At 33.5% G+C, this 14,460-nt stretch overlaps 1 protein-coding gene across 2 annotated transcripts in view; it reads right to left on the bottom strand.

Annotated features, from left to right (window-relative positions):
* LOC118188533 (uncharacterized) overlaps positions 1-14,460 on the bottom strand; it is a 166,013-nt gene that overhangs the window by 16,490 nt on the left and 135,063 nt on the right. For both annotated transcript variants that reach the window (XM_035358987.2, XM_035358986.2), the window contains exon 3: positions 1,011-1,220. In XM_035358987.2, coding sequence (XP_035214878.1) covers positions 1,011-1,220 — 210 coding nt within the window. The remainder of the gene's footprint in view (positions 1-1,010; positions 1,221-14,460) is intronic.

The raw sequence follows: 14,460 nt of genomic DNA, 5'->3' as shown, positions 1-14,460 counted from the left end.
TATACCACATATTGCATAAAATCAAACACACAGTGTCAAAGTTTTATAAGAGTTCTAAGTGACGTTCTTTGGATAAGCTCAAAACATCAAGAATATAATCAAAATCTTGTCATCCTTATTCTATCATACGTATTATTACTATGCCCACACTAGTAAGAATTAAATTTCTGAAATCACATAAGCTTGTATGCAAAAATACTCTAGACAGACCATCTTTAATATATTTACAACCAAAAATATCAAACAGAGTAAGATCATCTGATGTGAAAACCTTTTGCTGAAGAAAGAAGCGAATTCATACGAAATGTTAATTTTCGGCGAAATGTTCGAAATTCGACATTCCCCAGCGCCTATAAGATGTATCATAAATTTTGGAACTTCTTAAAAAACGATTCAAAATTAGCAATTGGGTACATCAGAGTATGGTTTGCACATTAAAATTTATCACTGAAATGTTTTATTACTTCTTTTTTGTTGTCGTTGTTATTTGCGCGAGGTGTATTTTTCTTCAAATTTTTTCGAATAGATGACGCTCTAGTATCATATTATAAGAATAAAATGAGAAAAATTAAAACATAACCTTTATTCTTTTGAATTAGCGAGCGTACTACAATACTATGAATGATATCAAAATTCAAATACTCTAAGGATTTACATTTGGGATTTTTTTGCTTATTAATCGTACAGCGCCATCTGTCCGAGACAATTTCAACTAAAACCCAAAACCATCCCCAAATTCTGCTTCTTTGATGTTATTTTTAACTGCAAATTTTATTAAAGCAACTTGTCCATTTTTATGCCATTTTTAACTGTATCAGAATTTTTAATACTCTTTGTATTTTCTTGGCATTTTAAAACTCGGCAAATTTTTCTTTAATTCGATTTATAAAATAAAATAATAAACTTTTTTTATGTAACGCGCTGTATTAATTTGAAATCAAAACAAAATTTGTGAATCTTATGGATGCTATAAAAAACTTTAAGGAAGATAAAAATTGGATGTAACTCACATTTGGGTGGAAATTTCAACTCTCGAAATCGAGGTACACTTGAAATATGTCCTTCCGTTTGTAAAAAGGTTTCCTTGATATCTGGGTTGGAGGGAATAATTCTAGTTAAAATTTCAGATTCTTGTTTACGGCAGTCGGGTGATATGACTTCACGACATCTCATGTCAGCTGAATACGAAGAGGGCTGCTCTGCACGTGAGGAAGTTTCATCTATTAGCGTAAAAAAATCAAATTTACAAAACATATTTCAGATGCTTATTTTTAGTATTTTTTTATAGTACTGAAAATGTTTTTAAAAGTTTTTCACATGGCCTTCATTTTTGTCTCCGTTAGCCGTAGAGATGTACTTTCGAATACAAAAATGTTATAAAAAAGCATAAATATTACGATATGATATTTTTAAATTTTAAAAAACAATTTCATTAAAATTATGAAATCTAAATTTTATATGGTCTTCCGATCCGTATATTTATAAAACGATTATATACATCCTAAATAACAAAACGCAAAACATTGACACCTGTAAGATAAAAATCGACTTGGGCATTAAATTTCAGAGTTTGGGAACTTTTTAGATTTTTTACTTCCAGGAATAGTGTTCCTTAAGGTGTAAGTTAATAAATTGATATATTTCAAGGTTGATTTTTTTCCGCTTTAATATCCCCTCAACGATTCCCCTTTGACATTTACTAGTTCATGCAAGTTCTTTAATTTATTATTTTGTTACATTTTGTTTACCGAAAACATTTTCATTCACTTAAAAATTTATAAACATTAGCAAATTATAAATATTCAAATGCTAAATATATCTTAATAACATCCATATGCCGCTTTAAGGTCAGAATCTAATAGCATAAAAATTATCATACATATTTACTTTATGCAAGTAATATCACGAGTTAATGGCAAATCTGATACACGTAATTGTTTTCTAGAACATGGAATCTCTAAAATACTGTGAGTAAGATCCTTCATGACAACATCTGACGTGGATACCACATGACATCATTATATGGCCTATTAAATTTTACATATTTTTGCTGCATTTCATTTTTAAACTTATTCCCTCGAATTTCATTAGAGATATACTTCTCATTTAATTAATTCAGCTCAAACTTCGGGGCAAAACCTAAATACGTAAAAAAAAAGTCAAAAGTACATCATTAAAAATTGTAAAATACAGAAAAACATAAAACACCAAATACAGTTAAAATAGTTTAAAAAGAAAAAATTTTACAATTAAAAATAGAGCTTCTGCGCAAACCCAAGCAGTTCAGCATAAAAGCAGACTTTTCGGGTCACAAAATTGAAAGTTTACTTTTGGTCTCACTCGGCAACAAGGCATTGAAGGTGCAGAAAATGACTTAATTCAATATTATTCTGAGTTTCAAATGTAAACAAACGGCGGTCCGTTAAGTTTAACTCGCCACTTTTAATTTGTTAATAATGTACAACTATAGCATGCAGATTAACTAAAGGAATAAAATCCTTAGCCGGAACATTAAAAAGAAACCCTTATAATTTAATCACTTTTAAAGCAAAAAATACACCAACATAAAGAATAAAAAAAATAAGCTCATCGAGCCAGGTAACAGAGTGGGAATATATATATAATTCTTGCAGGCGATTGCAACGAAAAAGGGAGGTGCACAACTACATGTTATGGCAGTCCCATATGCAAAATTTCAACGTTGTTACGGCTACTCCTTCTTGAGTTATACAGACCTACAGAAGTGAAGAAAATCATCGCTTCTGAATCCATTGTAAATTCATTTTACAATCATCTTGGAAAAAATCTGACGTGTACAACACGACTTCCTTGTACGGAATATCAAATTATACGCATTTTTTCTTGCATTTCATTTAAACTTATTAGATTGAATTAAACCTACTTCGCCGACAGCGCATAAACCACAATAGAATAAATGCATTCTTTAAAATTCACTTTTTTACCATAGCGATACTCTGGCGCTAGGTTTACTTAACAGTATTATATTTCGTTCATATTATAACTCAGAATGCACAAAATTTATATCATTTAAAGAATTATCTAATCGTTGCCACATCTTCTATCCAAATACTATAACAAAGCTAGAACGATGTATAAAAAAAATAAGCAAACAAAACAAAAAAGAAACAGTTTTTCACAGACGATTGAGTATTTCTCATTCAATTAATTCAGTTTTCACTTCGCGACAAAGCAAAAATACATAAAAACTCAAAATATCTGCATTAAAAATTACGAAGTAAATTTTAAACACTTATTTCCTCGAAAAAATTTCAGAAAAGATTAAGCATGATTTAAATAATAAATGAAGGCGTTATCTTTGTTGTTGCGAAGCTAAGTTTCTCTAGATCGGCAATAAATCCGCTATCCTGCTGTTTCAAATGTAAACAAGAGCAATGGCCGCCATCAAAAACATTATTAGGCTTAGCGGCACTTAAACAATTTTAAAATTGTTGATAATTCTAAAAATATTGCATTCAGATTTACTAAAGTGATAAAAACCTTAACCGGAAGATAAGAACAACATAATTCAATCATTTTTAAAGCAAAAAATGTACAATTTACAAACATATAAGAGTAAAGAAACTGAGATCACTGAGCCGGGTAACAGAGTGAATATATATATAAATATATTTATATACGTTTGGTGCGGCCGATTGCAACCAAAATACGAGGTGCACATCTACATGTTATAGCAGTCCTATATACAAAATTTCAACGTTATGAGGCTACTCGTTTTTGAGTTATGCGAGATACGTACGTACATACGTTCGTACAGACGCCACGACAAATTCTCTTCAGAATTCATTTTAAAGCAGTTTTATAATTTTTTTGGAGGAAAAGAGTATTTTATTCTGTCCTTACATACAGATATCACGGAAATACATCGTTAAATTGCATCTGAAAGAGGTCAAGTGGGATATTTTCGTTGAAATATGCTGCCTGAAACTTTTCGCGATTACAATACTTCCTTTTTACTTCGTACAAGGAAGTAAAAACAGTCCTTTATTCTGTTCGTACGTACAGATGTCACACATAAACATCGTTCAAATTATTTCGAAAACATTTAAAATGGATATTTTCGTTGAACTTTGATACCCGAAATTGTTTGTGATTACAGTATTTCCTTTACTTCGTACAAGGAAGTAAAAAAAATTGTATTGATCAAAACCTTTCACTACACTCTAAGTACAAATGCTGGTTGTTTAATCTATCAACATCAGAAATCTTTTTCTAAACTGATATTTCCTCTTTACTTTACGTAGCAATTTAAATATTTTTCTCCTCAATTAGTGTATGACCCTTGAAGTTTCAACATATGCCTCAAATTTTAAAAGTAAATATTTCCGTTTTTTACTTCCTTGCACGAAGTAGAAAGGACGTATTATAATCGCGAAAAGTTTCAGGCAGCATATTTCAACGAATATATCCATTTTGATCGCTATCGATTGCAATTTAACTAAGTTTTTGCGGGATATCTGTACGTAAGGACAGAATAAAATATTATAAAACTGCTTTAAAATGAATTCTGAAGATAATTTTTCGTGGCGTCTGTATGAACGTACGTACGTATCTCGCATAACTCAAAAACGAGTATTCTCAGAATGTTGAAATTTTGTATATAGGACTGCTATAACATGTAGATCTGCACCTCGTATTTTGGTTACAATCGAAAGCACAAACGTATATATATATCCACTCTGTTACTCGTCTCAGTGATCTCAGTTTCTTTACTCTTATATGTTTGTAAATTGTACATTTTTTGTTTTAAAAATGATTGAATTATGTTGTTCTTATCTTCTGGTTACAGATTTTATGCTTTTAGTAAATCTGTATGCAATATTTTTAGAATTATCAACAATTTAAAAGCTGTTTAAGTGCAGTTAAGCCTAATTTTTAAATAACATGGCGGACATATTTGTTTACATTTGAAACAGCAGAATAGTAGATTTGTTGGAAATCTAGAGAGACTAAGCTTCGCAACAACAAAGATAACGCCTTCATTTATTATTGCGAATTAAATCATGCTTAATCCTTTCTGGAATTTTTTCGAGGAAATAAGTGTGTAAGATTTACTTCGTAAATTTTAATACAGATATTTTGAGATTTTATGTATTTTTGCCTTCTCGCGAAGTGAGAACTGAATTAATTGAATGAGAAATATTGAATCGTCTGTGAAAACTGTTTCTTTTTTGTTTTGTTTGCTTAAATTCTTTTATACATCTACGAAAACTGAAATAGAGGAGGTGATCAGGCTATGCTCAGCAAGTTACTAAGAAATTCTGCCCGTCTCTTGAGAATTGTACCTTCGCAGCATAATTTTAATAGCAATTCAAAATACTACAACAACTGAAAATCAACGCTAGAAAAATAACTCACACCGTAGAATAGCCCACCAGCGGCCGAGCGATAAATTCGCTGAACACTGGTAGTTCGGTCTGAGGTTCGAATCCCGCGAACGGGCTGGCTACATTTGTGTTTTCGTGGTTTTTCCCATGTGTAACGTGTATACGAGTCAGTTTCCCTTAGAAGGTCCTCCACGAAGGCATCGCTTCCCTTAGGCAGATAGGCCTTGACGCTTTGCCGTAATTAAATAACCTAACCTAACCTAACCGCACCCCGTAGAATAGTAACAGGACTGTAAGAGCAAAACTATTGTAATCTCAGCATATCCAATTTGTATGTACTTGATAAAAATAATATTGTAAAGCAGTTTAAAATGACATTGAAAATCCAGTCAATGTGTAAATGAATTACAAGTTTAAGTTTACTTTGATTATCTCAGTAAAAGTATTGTAAATCTGAATTAAGATAATGTTTAAATGTACACATAACTGTCATGATTTTATATAACTGTCATATGTAACTTGTACAAGACAATGTTTGTAATTAACATATCTATGCTTATACACAGGTCTTGTATGCCCATGTAACACTGTAAGACTTTGTTGTTAAAGTCTTACAGTGTTAATAGTCATCCTGGCAGAAGGGAACATTTCTTCTGTGTAAAAATATAAATATAAATATTACATGGGCATACAAGACCTGTGTATAAGCATAGATATGTTAATTACAAACATTGTCTTGTACAAGTTACATATGACAGTTATATAAAATCATGACAGTTATGTGTACATTTAAGTCAAGTCAGTGGTTATCTCAGGCGGCGCTCAGTCTGTTGAACTGTTGCAGGTTGATTAAATTTCAAAGAGAAATTAAATATCTTTTGTTTTGCCAAATAGCAGCATTCTTCTTAGAATTAGCTATTTGTGAACCTTCATATAAGAAGTAATAAATAAGGCCAGAAAGATAAATTAAAGATATTATGCTTTAAACATTCACAAGAGTTACGAACTTGCGTTGATGATAAATAGTACATGGTAACGTAATGTAATGTAAAGGTTAAAAATATTATGAGCTTGGCTTTTCTCCTTTTTCTCCTTGTGCATAAACAAGATTAAACGTTTATATAATTCTCTATCAAATACCACTTACCATCTTTTTATAGCCTAAACTTAGTAACGATTATTTCAATTATGTTAGACTGAATAAAGGCTAATTGGAATTACAAAAGAGATGACATTATTCACATGTTATTCTCCAAAAACTCAAATAACTAAGTAAAAGATTCCAAGAATTCACCCTATTTTGACTTCAAAGATCAACAAAATCAGCAATTTAATCACATTCAAAAAGACATTTCTTCTTTATTTCTAGCTTTATAAGACGGAAAAACATAATTTTCGTAGAACATGCAAAAAACAATTTTGTAAGAAATTTTGAGAAATAACTTGTTTGTTACTTATTCTCAGAAAAGAAAGACTAGCAAGCGGAGTACTCGTATTTCATTAGCATGTTATTTTTCATCACTGCAGAATTTTGGAAAGTCTAGTTAATTATATTAAAAACGCTTTTACTGCAGTCTCCAAATTTTTTTGCAATTATGTTACGTTACGCAGCTAAACTATTAGTGATTCATTTCCTCTATCAAAAGTTCCTATTCGATTAAACATAAGAATTTTCTTTTATCTTCAAAATGGTTTAACATATAACCAATTTTCAGAGTGTTGCCATTCAATCAGTATTTATTTTGTCATTCAGAATCTAATGGCATTGCTTAACTGAGGATTTAAAAAAATGAGTGCATTTTTTATTAATTTAAACCTATATTTTATTTTAACTAGCAGCTACGCGGACAGCCTTCGTTTGGCTATTAAATGTACCGGAAAAGTGCCTAAAGGGAACACCAAATGTTAAATTTAAAAACTGCGCAGAAATTTACTCTGCAGAACAACTTTATAAAAAAAAGGAAAACAAAACGCTATTTAAAAAAATGTATTACATATAACAAAATTAGGGTAGAGTAGACTTTAAGGTACCCCTTGTATTATGGCAAAGTTGTTTGATTTATGGTAGCCTGAGTAGTTGAATGTTATGGAAACCCGATTGTGACGTAATCGGGTGCATGATACTGGGAAATTTTGAATCATGGGATGTTTTGTAAGCGTTTTTGTGGAGTGTGTTGGTTTGATTCTTTAGACGGTAGAATGGCCGAATGTAGTAAGATTAATTTGAAGTTTCTGTGCGATTTGGAGCGAAAGGGGAAAAGAGCTTTAATTGACTGGTGTGTAAATGAAGGTTTACTTAGTAGCCATTATAAGTGTCTTGTATGTAGGAAGGATATGCGTCTAGTTGAACGTAAAAACCGTTTAGATGGATTTGAATGGGTTTGTAGGAAGAAAGGTTCAGATGGTCACTATGTGAAGCGTTCAATCAGAAAGAGTACCTGGTTTGAAAAAGGTCATTTGAGTATGATTGATATTTTGATTTTTACGTGGCTCTGGGTGTACGAAGCGAACTCGAAAATCATGGTGGTAAATGAATAAATAAAAAATAGGTCGACGTGTGCATGGATAAAGTTAAAAGAGTGCACAATGCCATTTTTGTGCAATTCGGGGATTTTTTTAAGTGAAAATAAGTCGATGTGTACATGGATACCGAGTTTGTGCAATTGTTTCTCTTGTTATTTTGGCTTGCGAAGCGGTGATTTTTTCGCCAAAAGTCTACACTTCGCAAGCCAAAATAACGAGTCAAAGAATTGCATAAAATCGGTATCCATGTACCGCCCAAAATCGCCAAGTTTCGCCAAGGGGTACCCTAAACTACACTGGTGTACAAAAATTAAGGACGAAGTAGAAAAATTAGCATATCAGCTGAACGAAGAGGCAGAGCGGACAGAAAGACCAATCAGGAGATTAAGGTGATGTATGGTAGCACATGCGCAGATATGCAGGTAGACGTAATGGGAGAGTGTCTGAGTAGTATAAAGCATGTTGTCGGTGTAAGATCAGTATTTCTGGCAAAGAGATTGCACGCCGTATAGCAGTTAAAATCACACCGAGTTGCTGCCTCAGCGAGAAATGGCGAATAATCAATCTGTTAGACGACATCTGGATGCTTTTACCCGAGGTCGAATCATTGGGAAGTTGGAGGAAGGCCGCAGTGTGACAAGTGTGGCTGCAGAGTTCGGAATTGCTCACAGCATCGTTTCACGACTTTGGAGACAATTTCAAACTACAGGAACAGCTATCCGGGGGTTTAGTAGTGGTCGTCCACGAGGAACCATACCCGCAGATGACCGGTATATTGCCTTACAGGCCAGAAGAAACAGGCGGCAGACAGCGGGAGAAATCGCTAGACACACGACACAGGCGACAGGACGACCGATATCGCGTTTTACCGTGGTCAGAAGACTGACTTTGGTGGTCTGTTTGCACGACGCCCTGTACGGTGTGTACCTCTAACGCCTGCCCATCGGAGAAAGCGTTCTCTGTAGTGCCGGGAACACCGGAATTGGAGAGACAATGAATGGGGACGAGTACTCTTTACAGATGAGAGCAGATTCAGTCTGAGTAGCGATTCTCATCGCATACTCATCTGGAGAGAGCGGGGAAGACGCAATCATCCCTCGAACAACATTTCTAGGCAGACGCTTGGCAGCTCGTACCTTACCACCAGTAACGATTCCGGACCTTCGATTGGCGCTGCAAGACGAATGGGCAGCAATGCCTCAACAACTCATTGACACCCTCATTCTCAGCATGGGCAGACTCTGGGAAACCTGCTTAGCAGTCAGGGGAGATCATATCCCCTATTAAAGACCGGATGTTTCTTGCTGGACACCCATCACAGGGATGTTTCGGCCTTCAGTCGCATTGCGCTCCATGCTACTTTTTCAATAAAGCTTCTTTTTATCCCTCTGATTTCTCTTTTAGTAAGTGTTGCTAACATTACTCATGTCCTTACGTATTGGGGATCTTACGGTATTAAATGTGTTGATTTGGAAAGCTTTTGTACAAAGTTATATTGAAAAAACCGTCTCGTCCTTAATTTTTGCACACCAGTGTATACTTTTACCCAAAACTACAATTAAATAAGCAATATCCCTTAATACAAATATTAATTAACCTAACAAATAAATTAACCAACTTCTCGTTGCAAAATCTTAAGAATTCAAATGGTATAAAGGAAGTTAAGATCTTTGTTTCCTAAAAAAACATGCCAAGCTTTTTATATAATTAAAACACAACATAAAATTTGCAATGAAATAAGCAATAAATCTCATATTTTGAAGAGAAAACAGTAAGCAGTCCAGTATCCAAAGCAATGAATTAAAAACTGTTGCCAAAACCACATTTCTAAGAGAATAAAATTATCATCAGAAAGCAATAATCAATCAAAACTGTACTTTGTGCATGACATAATTCAAAATATACAAACCTCTTTGCCATTAGCTAAGAGAGGGGGGAAAGGAAATTCTTTTCTGTTGTGCATCGCGAGATATATGAGCGTCAGAATAAGAAGATTGCGATGTGCGTGTTCAAAAATCAAAACAAAATAAGCGGCATTTTATCTCATATTTTCAACAGTCAGCAGTCCAGTATACAAAGCATTGAATGAAAAACTGTTGCCAAAACCACATTTCTAAAAGAATGAAACTATTCAAAATGATCATCTTGTTAAGTAGCCCTCCGCGGTAATGGCGTTAAAGACACTAAGCACAATTTGTTCGAGTCTGGATTAGAGTAGTAGTTATTTTGGGTAGTTACTGCTGCAGAATTTCTTTGTCTTGATGTCAAGATATCAGCAGAAGGATGATAATCCCAGCTGTCAAGAAGGAACAGCGTCTTTTTTTTTTTTTTTTTTTTTTTTTTACTTCTAAGTGACACTTAAGTTCGCTTCCATGACAATCTGTAAAATCTTTAACAGGTCATCCACTCATTAACATTATAAGTTATAACTAGTGCTTTCAAGTTTTCAGGCTTAAGGTGATGTAGGCAATGAATTTTTCCAATGCACAGCGATTTCAGTTTATGACTGCCTATTGATAAAAGAAACATGGAATCATTGTTCAATTTAGACTAGTTTGTTAGACGACTTTTCTCATCCAGACACTTAGTTGGAAGCAGTAAAGATAAACAGTAGTCACGTCACAAGTATTTGTGATGGAAGCATTTAGACACCTGCTCGTCATCACAAGCAGTCACCAGTTGCAGTTTCCCTCTCCATATTTACACGTTTGGCAGATTCCATGTCCAGCTTTTCATCGTGAATTTGCAAACTTGAATGAATCATTCCTATGAAGAAATTCATTAAATTTTAATTTAGGTAGATAGATATAGCCCTCTTGTGCTTCCTCACAATTAAATAAACCAAACCTTTCTATACGCACTTTAAATCTCTTTTCGGCCTTTAATTACACAGCATTGTTTCTAACCACATCGAGCAACTCTGCCTTCTTGTCGCTTTCATCAATGCATAGGCACCCTTCAACTGCGCATTTTCCACATTCCTGTCAACGTTTCATGGGATTGCATTCAAGACACAATCCGTATCAATTTCACTACGACAAATGAATCTGAAGTGAATCTGAAAACTTTCAGAACTTTGTTTGTATAATTGATTACATTGTCAAAACCTTGACTGCATATGACTAACAGGAAATGTTTATTGCGTATTTCCCTGCTAAACTCTCTACCACGCTTAGTAACCAAGCTTAAAATGGCCACCAATCTTAAGCGCTCGAAGCCAAGCTTAAACACTGGTAACACACCAAGCTTAAACCAGCTTAGGCACTGGTAGCACATCAAACTTAAGCAAGCTTGAACACTGGTAATACTGAAATTTCAAATATTGCCGAAGGTTTATGCGTTAGCCGCTTAAACAAAGAAGTAGTATTTTACAGTTTCTGATTATTGATATTGAGATAAATTAAATATTATGAGAATAAACCTGAAACACTAGCTCATTCATCTAACAAACTTAATACTAGACAGATTCTTTGAAATTAAGTATTTAGAATTTTTGTCGATTCCAACGATCGCTAAGCTTTAACATATTTACATAGCTGGTGTAGTAAGTTTTAAAACACCTTTTTATACAATCAAGTAATAACACACCATATTAGTACTTAAAAGAAATATTGGTACTTTTCCGTTTCGCCGGCGCAAATCTCGCCAAGCAGACTTTATTGGCGACAACATACAATATACACATAAAAATTATTTAAAAAAATTTTAGTTTTAAGAATTCTTTTTTTAAAGGCATAAACATTTTAATATCGCTTAAAATTTTATAAAAAACCGATAAATAAAGACAATAAATTTGTAAAAAGACATTAATTTAAGAATTTACTACGCTTTCATGGTTCAGCATCCTGATTCGCCGGTTCATATCACGTGACCCCAAGCGATTTCATCTCACGTAAACTACTCTCTACAAAAATCTAATGCTCTCAGTAATTATCTACATTAATTTCAAGTTAAATCTTAATTTGGAACACTAGTTTAAATGCAAGAAGTATTTCAATTCGTACGAATAGCTTACTCAGAAATTATGTAAAACTGCAGTACTTTACTTCGCTAATGCATTCTCATTAGAATTGATGAATTTAACTCTTGACTTTACCTTTTCTATATTTTCGGCTTCGGGTAAGCGCTGTGATTGCATCCTAATTGACTTAATTACCGAAAATGGCCTTGGACATAAAACTGAACTATCTGATAAAAATTCTATGTAATTATATGTCAGTATTGAAAGAAACAATCAATCTGATAAGGAAAAGCTGCGACTTGTTGTGAAAATGAGGCGTAACAGGTTACCAGCGAGAATATTCCGTTTGGCATCGGTTGCACCATTATTAGCGACTTTATCGCTTGCGCCGGCAAAACGGAAAAGTACCGAAATGGTTCCATATTTAAGCTAAATACACTTTTTGGTGTCGAATATCCAAGCATACACATGTGTGGAGAAGGTCCCATGTATTTATTTCATCCCCTACTTGATTAATAAATCAATAACAAAGGAGTATTAGATGGATATAATACTGTAATGATATAGATGTCACACATCAACACATTTCTGAAGATGCTTTTCTTTTTGTTTTCATTTTTTTAAGTTAGGAATATACCTGTATAAGAAAAAGGTGCGACCACTTTTATACCGGAGCATTTGTATGAAGGCCTCTATCCTTTCGAACAGTGGTCTACTTGCAAAAAAATTTAAGAAGACTTGGCTCTAGTGTAGAACTGGGTGCCCCTTCGAATGGCAACAATTTTTGTTCAATTTTGGAGATGAAACCCCGTTTCTGGTTACCACGATAGTATTTTGGTTTTGTGTAGCGGCCATCTTGAAATCGTGCCTGAATCGCCAAATAAACAAGGGGCGGTGTTATTTTGGTAGACAGTTGCACGGATTTTTGGCGATTTACTTTGGCGCAATTATTGGCGTGGTTTTTACTATCGTCAGCCATCTTGAAAAATGCTGTTCTTACGTATTTTACGCACAGTAAAGTATTCGAAATTTAAAAAAATAAATATCGTTAAAAACAATGGTTTATTTTTTGTTGAAAACGTTGTTATTTAAGATGACAGGCAAATGTAAATAAATAGATTTACTACGAGTATAAAATACTTAAGTAAGATTAAATTATTACTTCCATTTAGCAAAGAAAAGAATAAAAGCACTGCTATAAAAACATTGCACCAACGTTTAATTAGATTAAAATTTTACTTAAACTAAATACGAATTAAAAAACCATCATACCAACGTTTAAAAGAATTAAAATATTGCTTAAATTCAAATACATTAAAATAAGTAAATAAGAACGCTTCGTACACTAGAGCTAAAATGACAGTAATTAGAAGTTTACAGACGGTAAAACAGAAGGAATGTCTAATACTTTTTTTAACGTTACAGTGGTTATTTGTTCCACCGTGACCACAATATCATATACGGCAGTCTTCAGAATCGGCTCTTTAAACGATCTTCATCTGTGATCCACATTTCTCGCATTTCATTGAAGAAGCAATTAGCGAGGTTTCCTCTAAAAATTTAAAATAAATTTCCTCTGACCCTTGTAACAATTTATAAATAAATCTTTGATTAGGAAAGCCAGGTTGGCCAAAATAAGGCAAAGGGGAATTTTTTTTTTTTTTTTTTTTTTTTTTTTTTTTTTTTTTTGATTCCGATACCATTTTTTAAAGGATTCGAAAATAACTATGGATTTAATATGAAAAAACACTTTAATTGCAGATATTTCCAAAAAATTTAGAAGCAGTTATTCTTGCAGAAACGATAGAACTTATTTTTAAAACATGAACTTAAAACAGAGTTGAGTTGTAGCTGGTATTACTGAAACAACCTCCCACCTTGCAATTTGTAGGATATCTATAAATTGCAACAAAAGTTATAAATCAAGTCTATTGGGAATTTTAACACGTCGGCCAGCTCTAGTAACAAAATCTTGGACTTTGGGTGAGGAATCATCATCTTCGCTGGAATCTGAATCATTAGCTGCAGGGCGTAGAGGCATATTCGTAGAGGCGCTTTCCTCCCTTCGAGCATCTTGGGCAACGAATGGTAACTTTTCCGAACTGTTGATTTCTAACTGATAAAGTCTTTGGAATAGTCTCAACTTCTCTCCATCAGCTGTTCTCACTCTGGCAACTCTTGAGTGCCCATCTGCTCCAGAAAAGACTTCAATGACGATTCCTAAAGGCCAGTTGATACACTTGCCATCAGTTTCTAAAAGAACGACCTCTCCAACTCTTAAAGATTCTTCCTGACTCTTACCTTTATGAATCAACATTGCTAAATACTCATTTCGAAATCTCATTCTTAAATCCTGCCTTAATTTTTGCACAAAACGTAATCTTATATTTAAACTCTTACTGACAATTTCGTCTAAATCGGTTGTTTCACTGCTAGGAATACTTTGTAAGAAACAAACAGGAGTTAATGGCTTCAGACCTTCAGAATTGTCTTCAATATATGTAAGTGGTCTAGAGTTTATTGTAGCTTCGCAGTCACATAGAATAGTTTCCAACTCTTTATAGTCAAGACTTTTCCTTCCCAAAATTCTTCTTAGCATCTCTTTCAACA

Source organism: Stegodyphus dumicola, chromosome 4 (genome assembly GCF_044657685.1).
Source record: "Stegodyphus dumicola isolate Sdum_Otavi_A_Nest chromosome 4, ASM4465768v1".
NCBI classification, from domain to species: domain Eukaryota; kingdom Metazoa; phylum Arthropoda; class Arachnida; order Araneae; family Eresidae; genus Stegodyphus; species Stegodyphus dumicola.
Note: the sequence above shows the minus strand (reverse complement) of the source record. Positions and strands in the feature narration are given on the sequence as shown.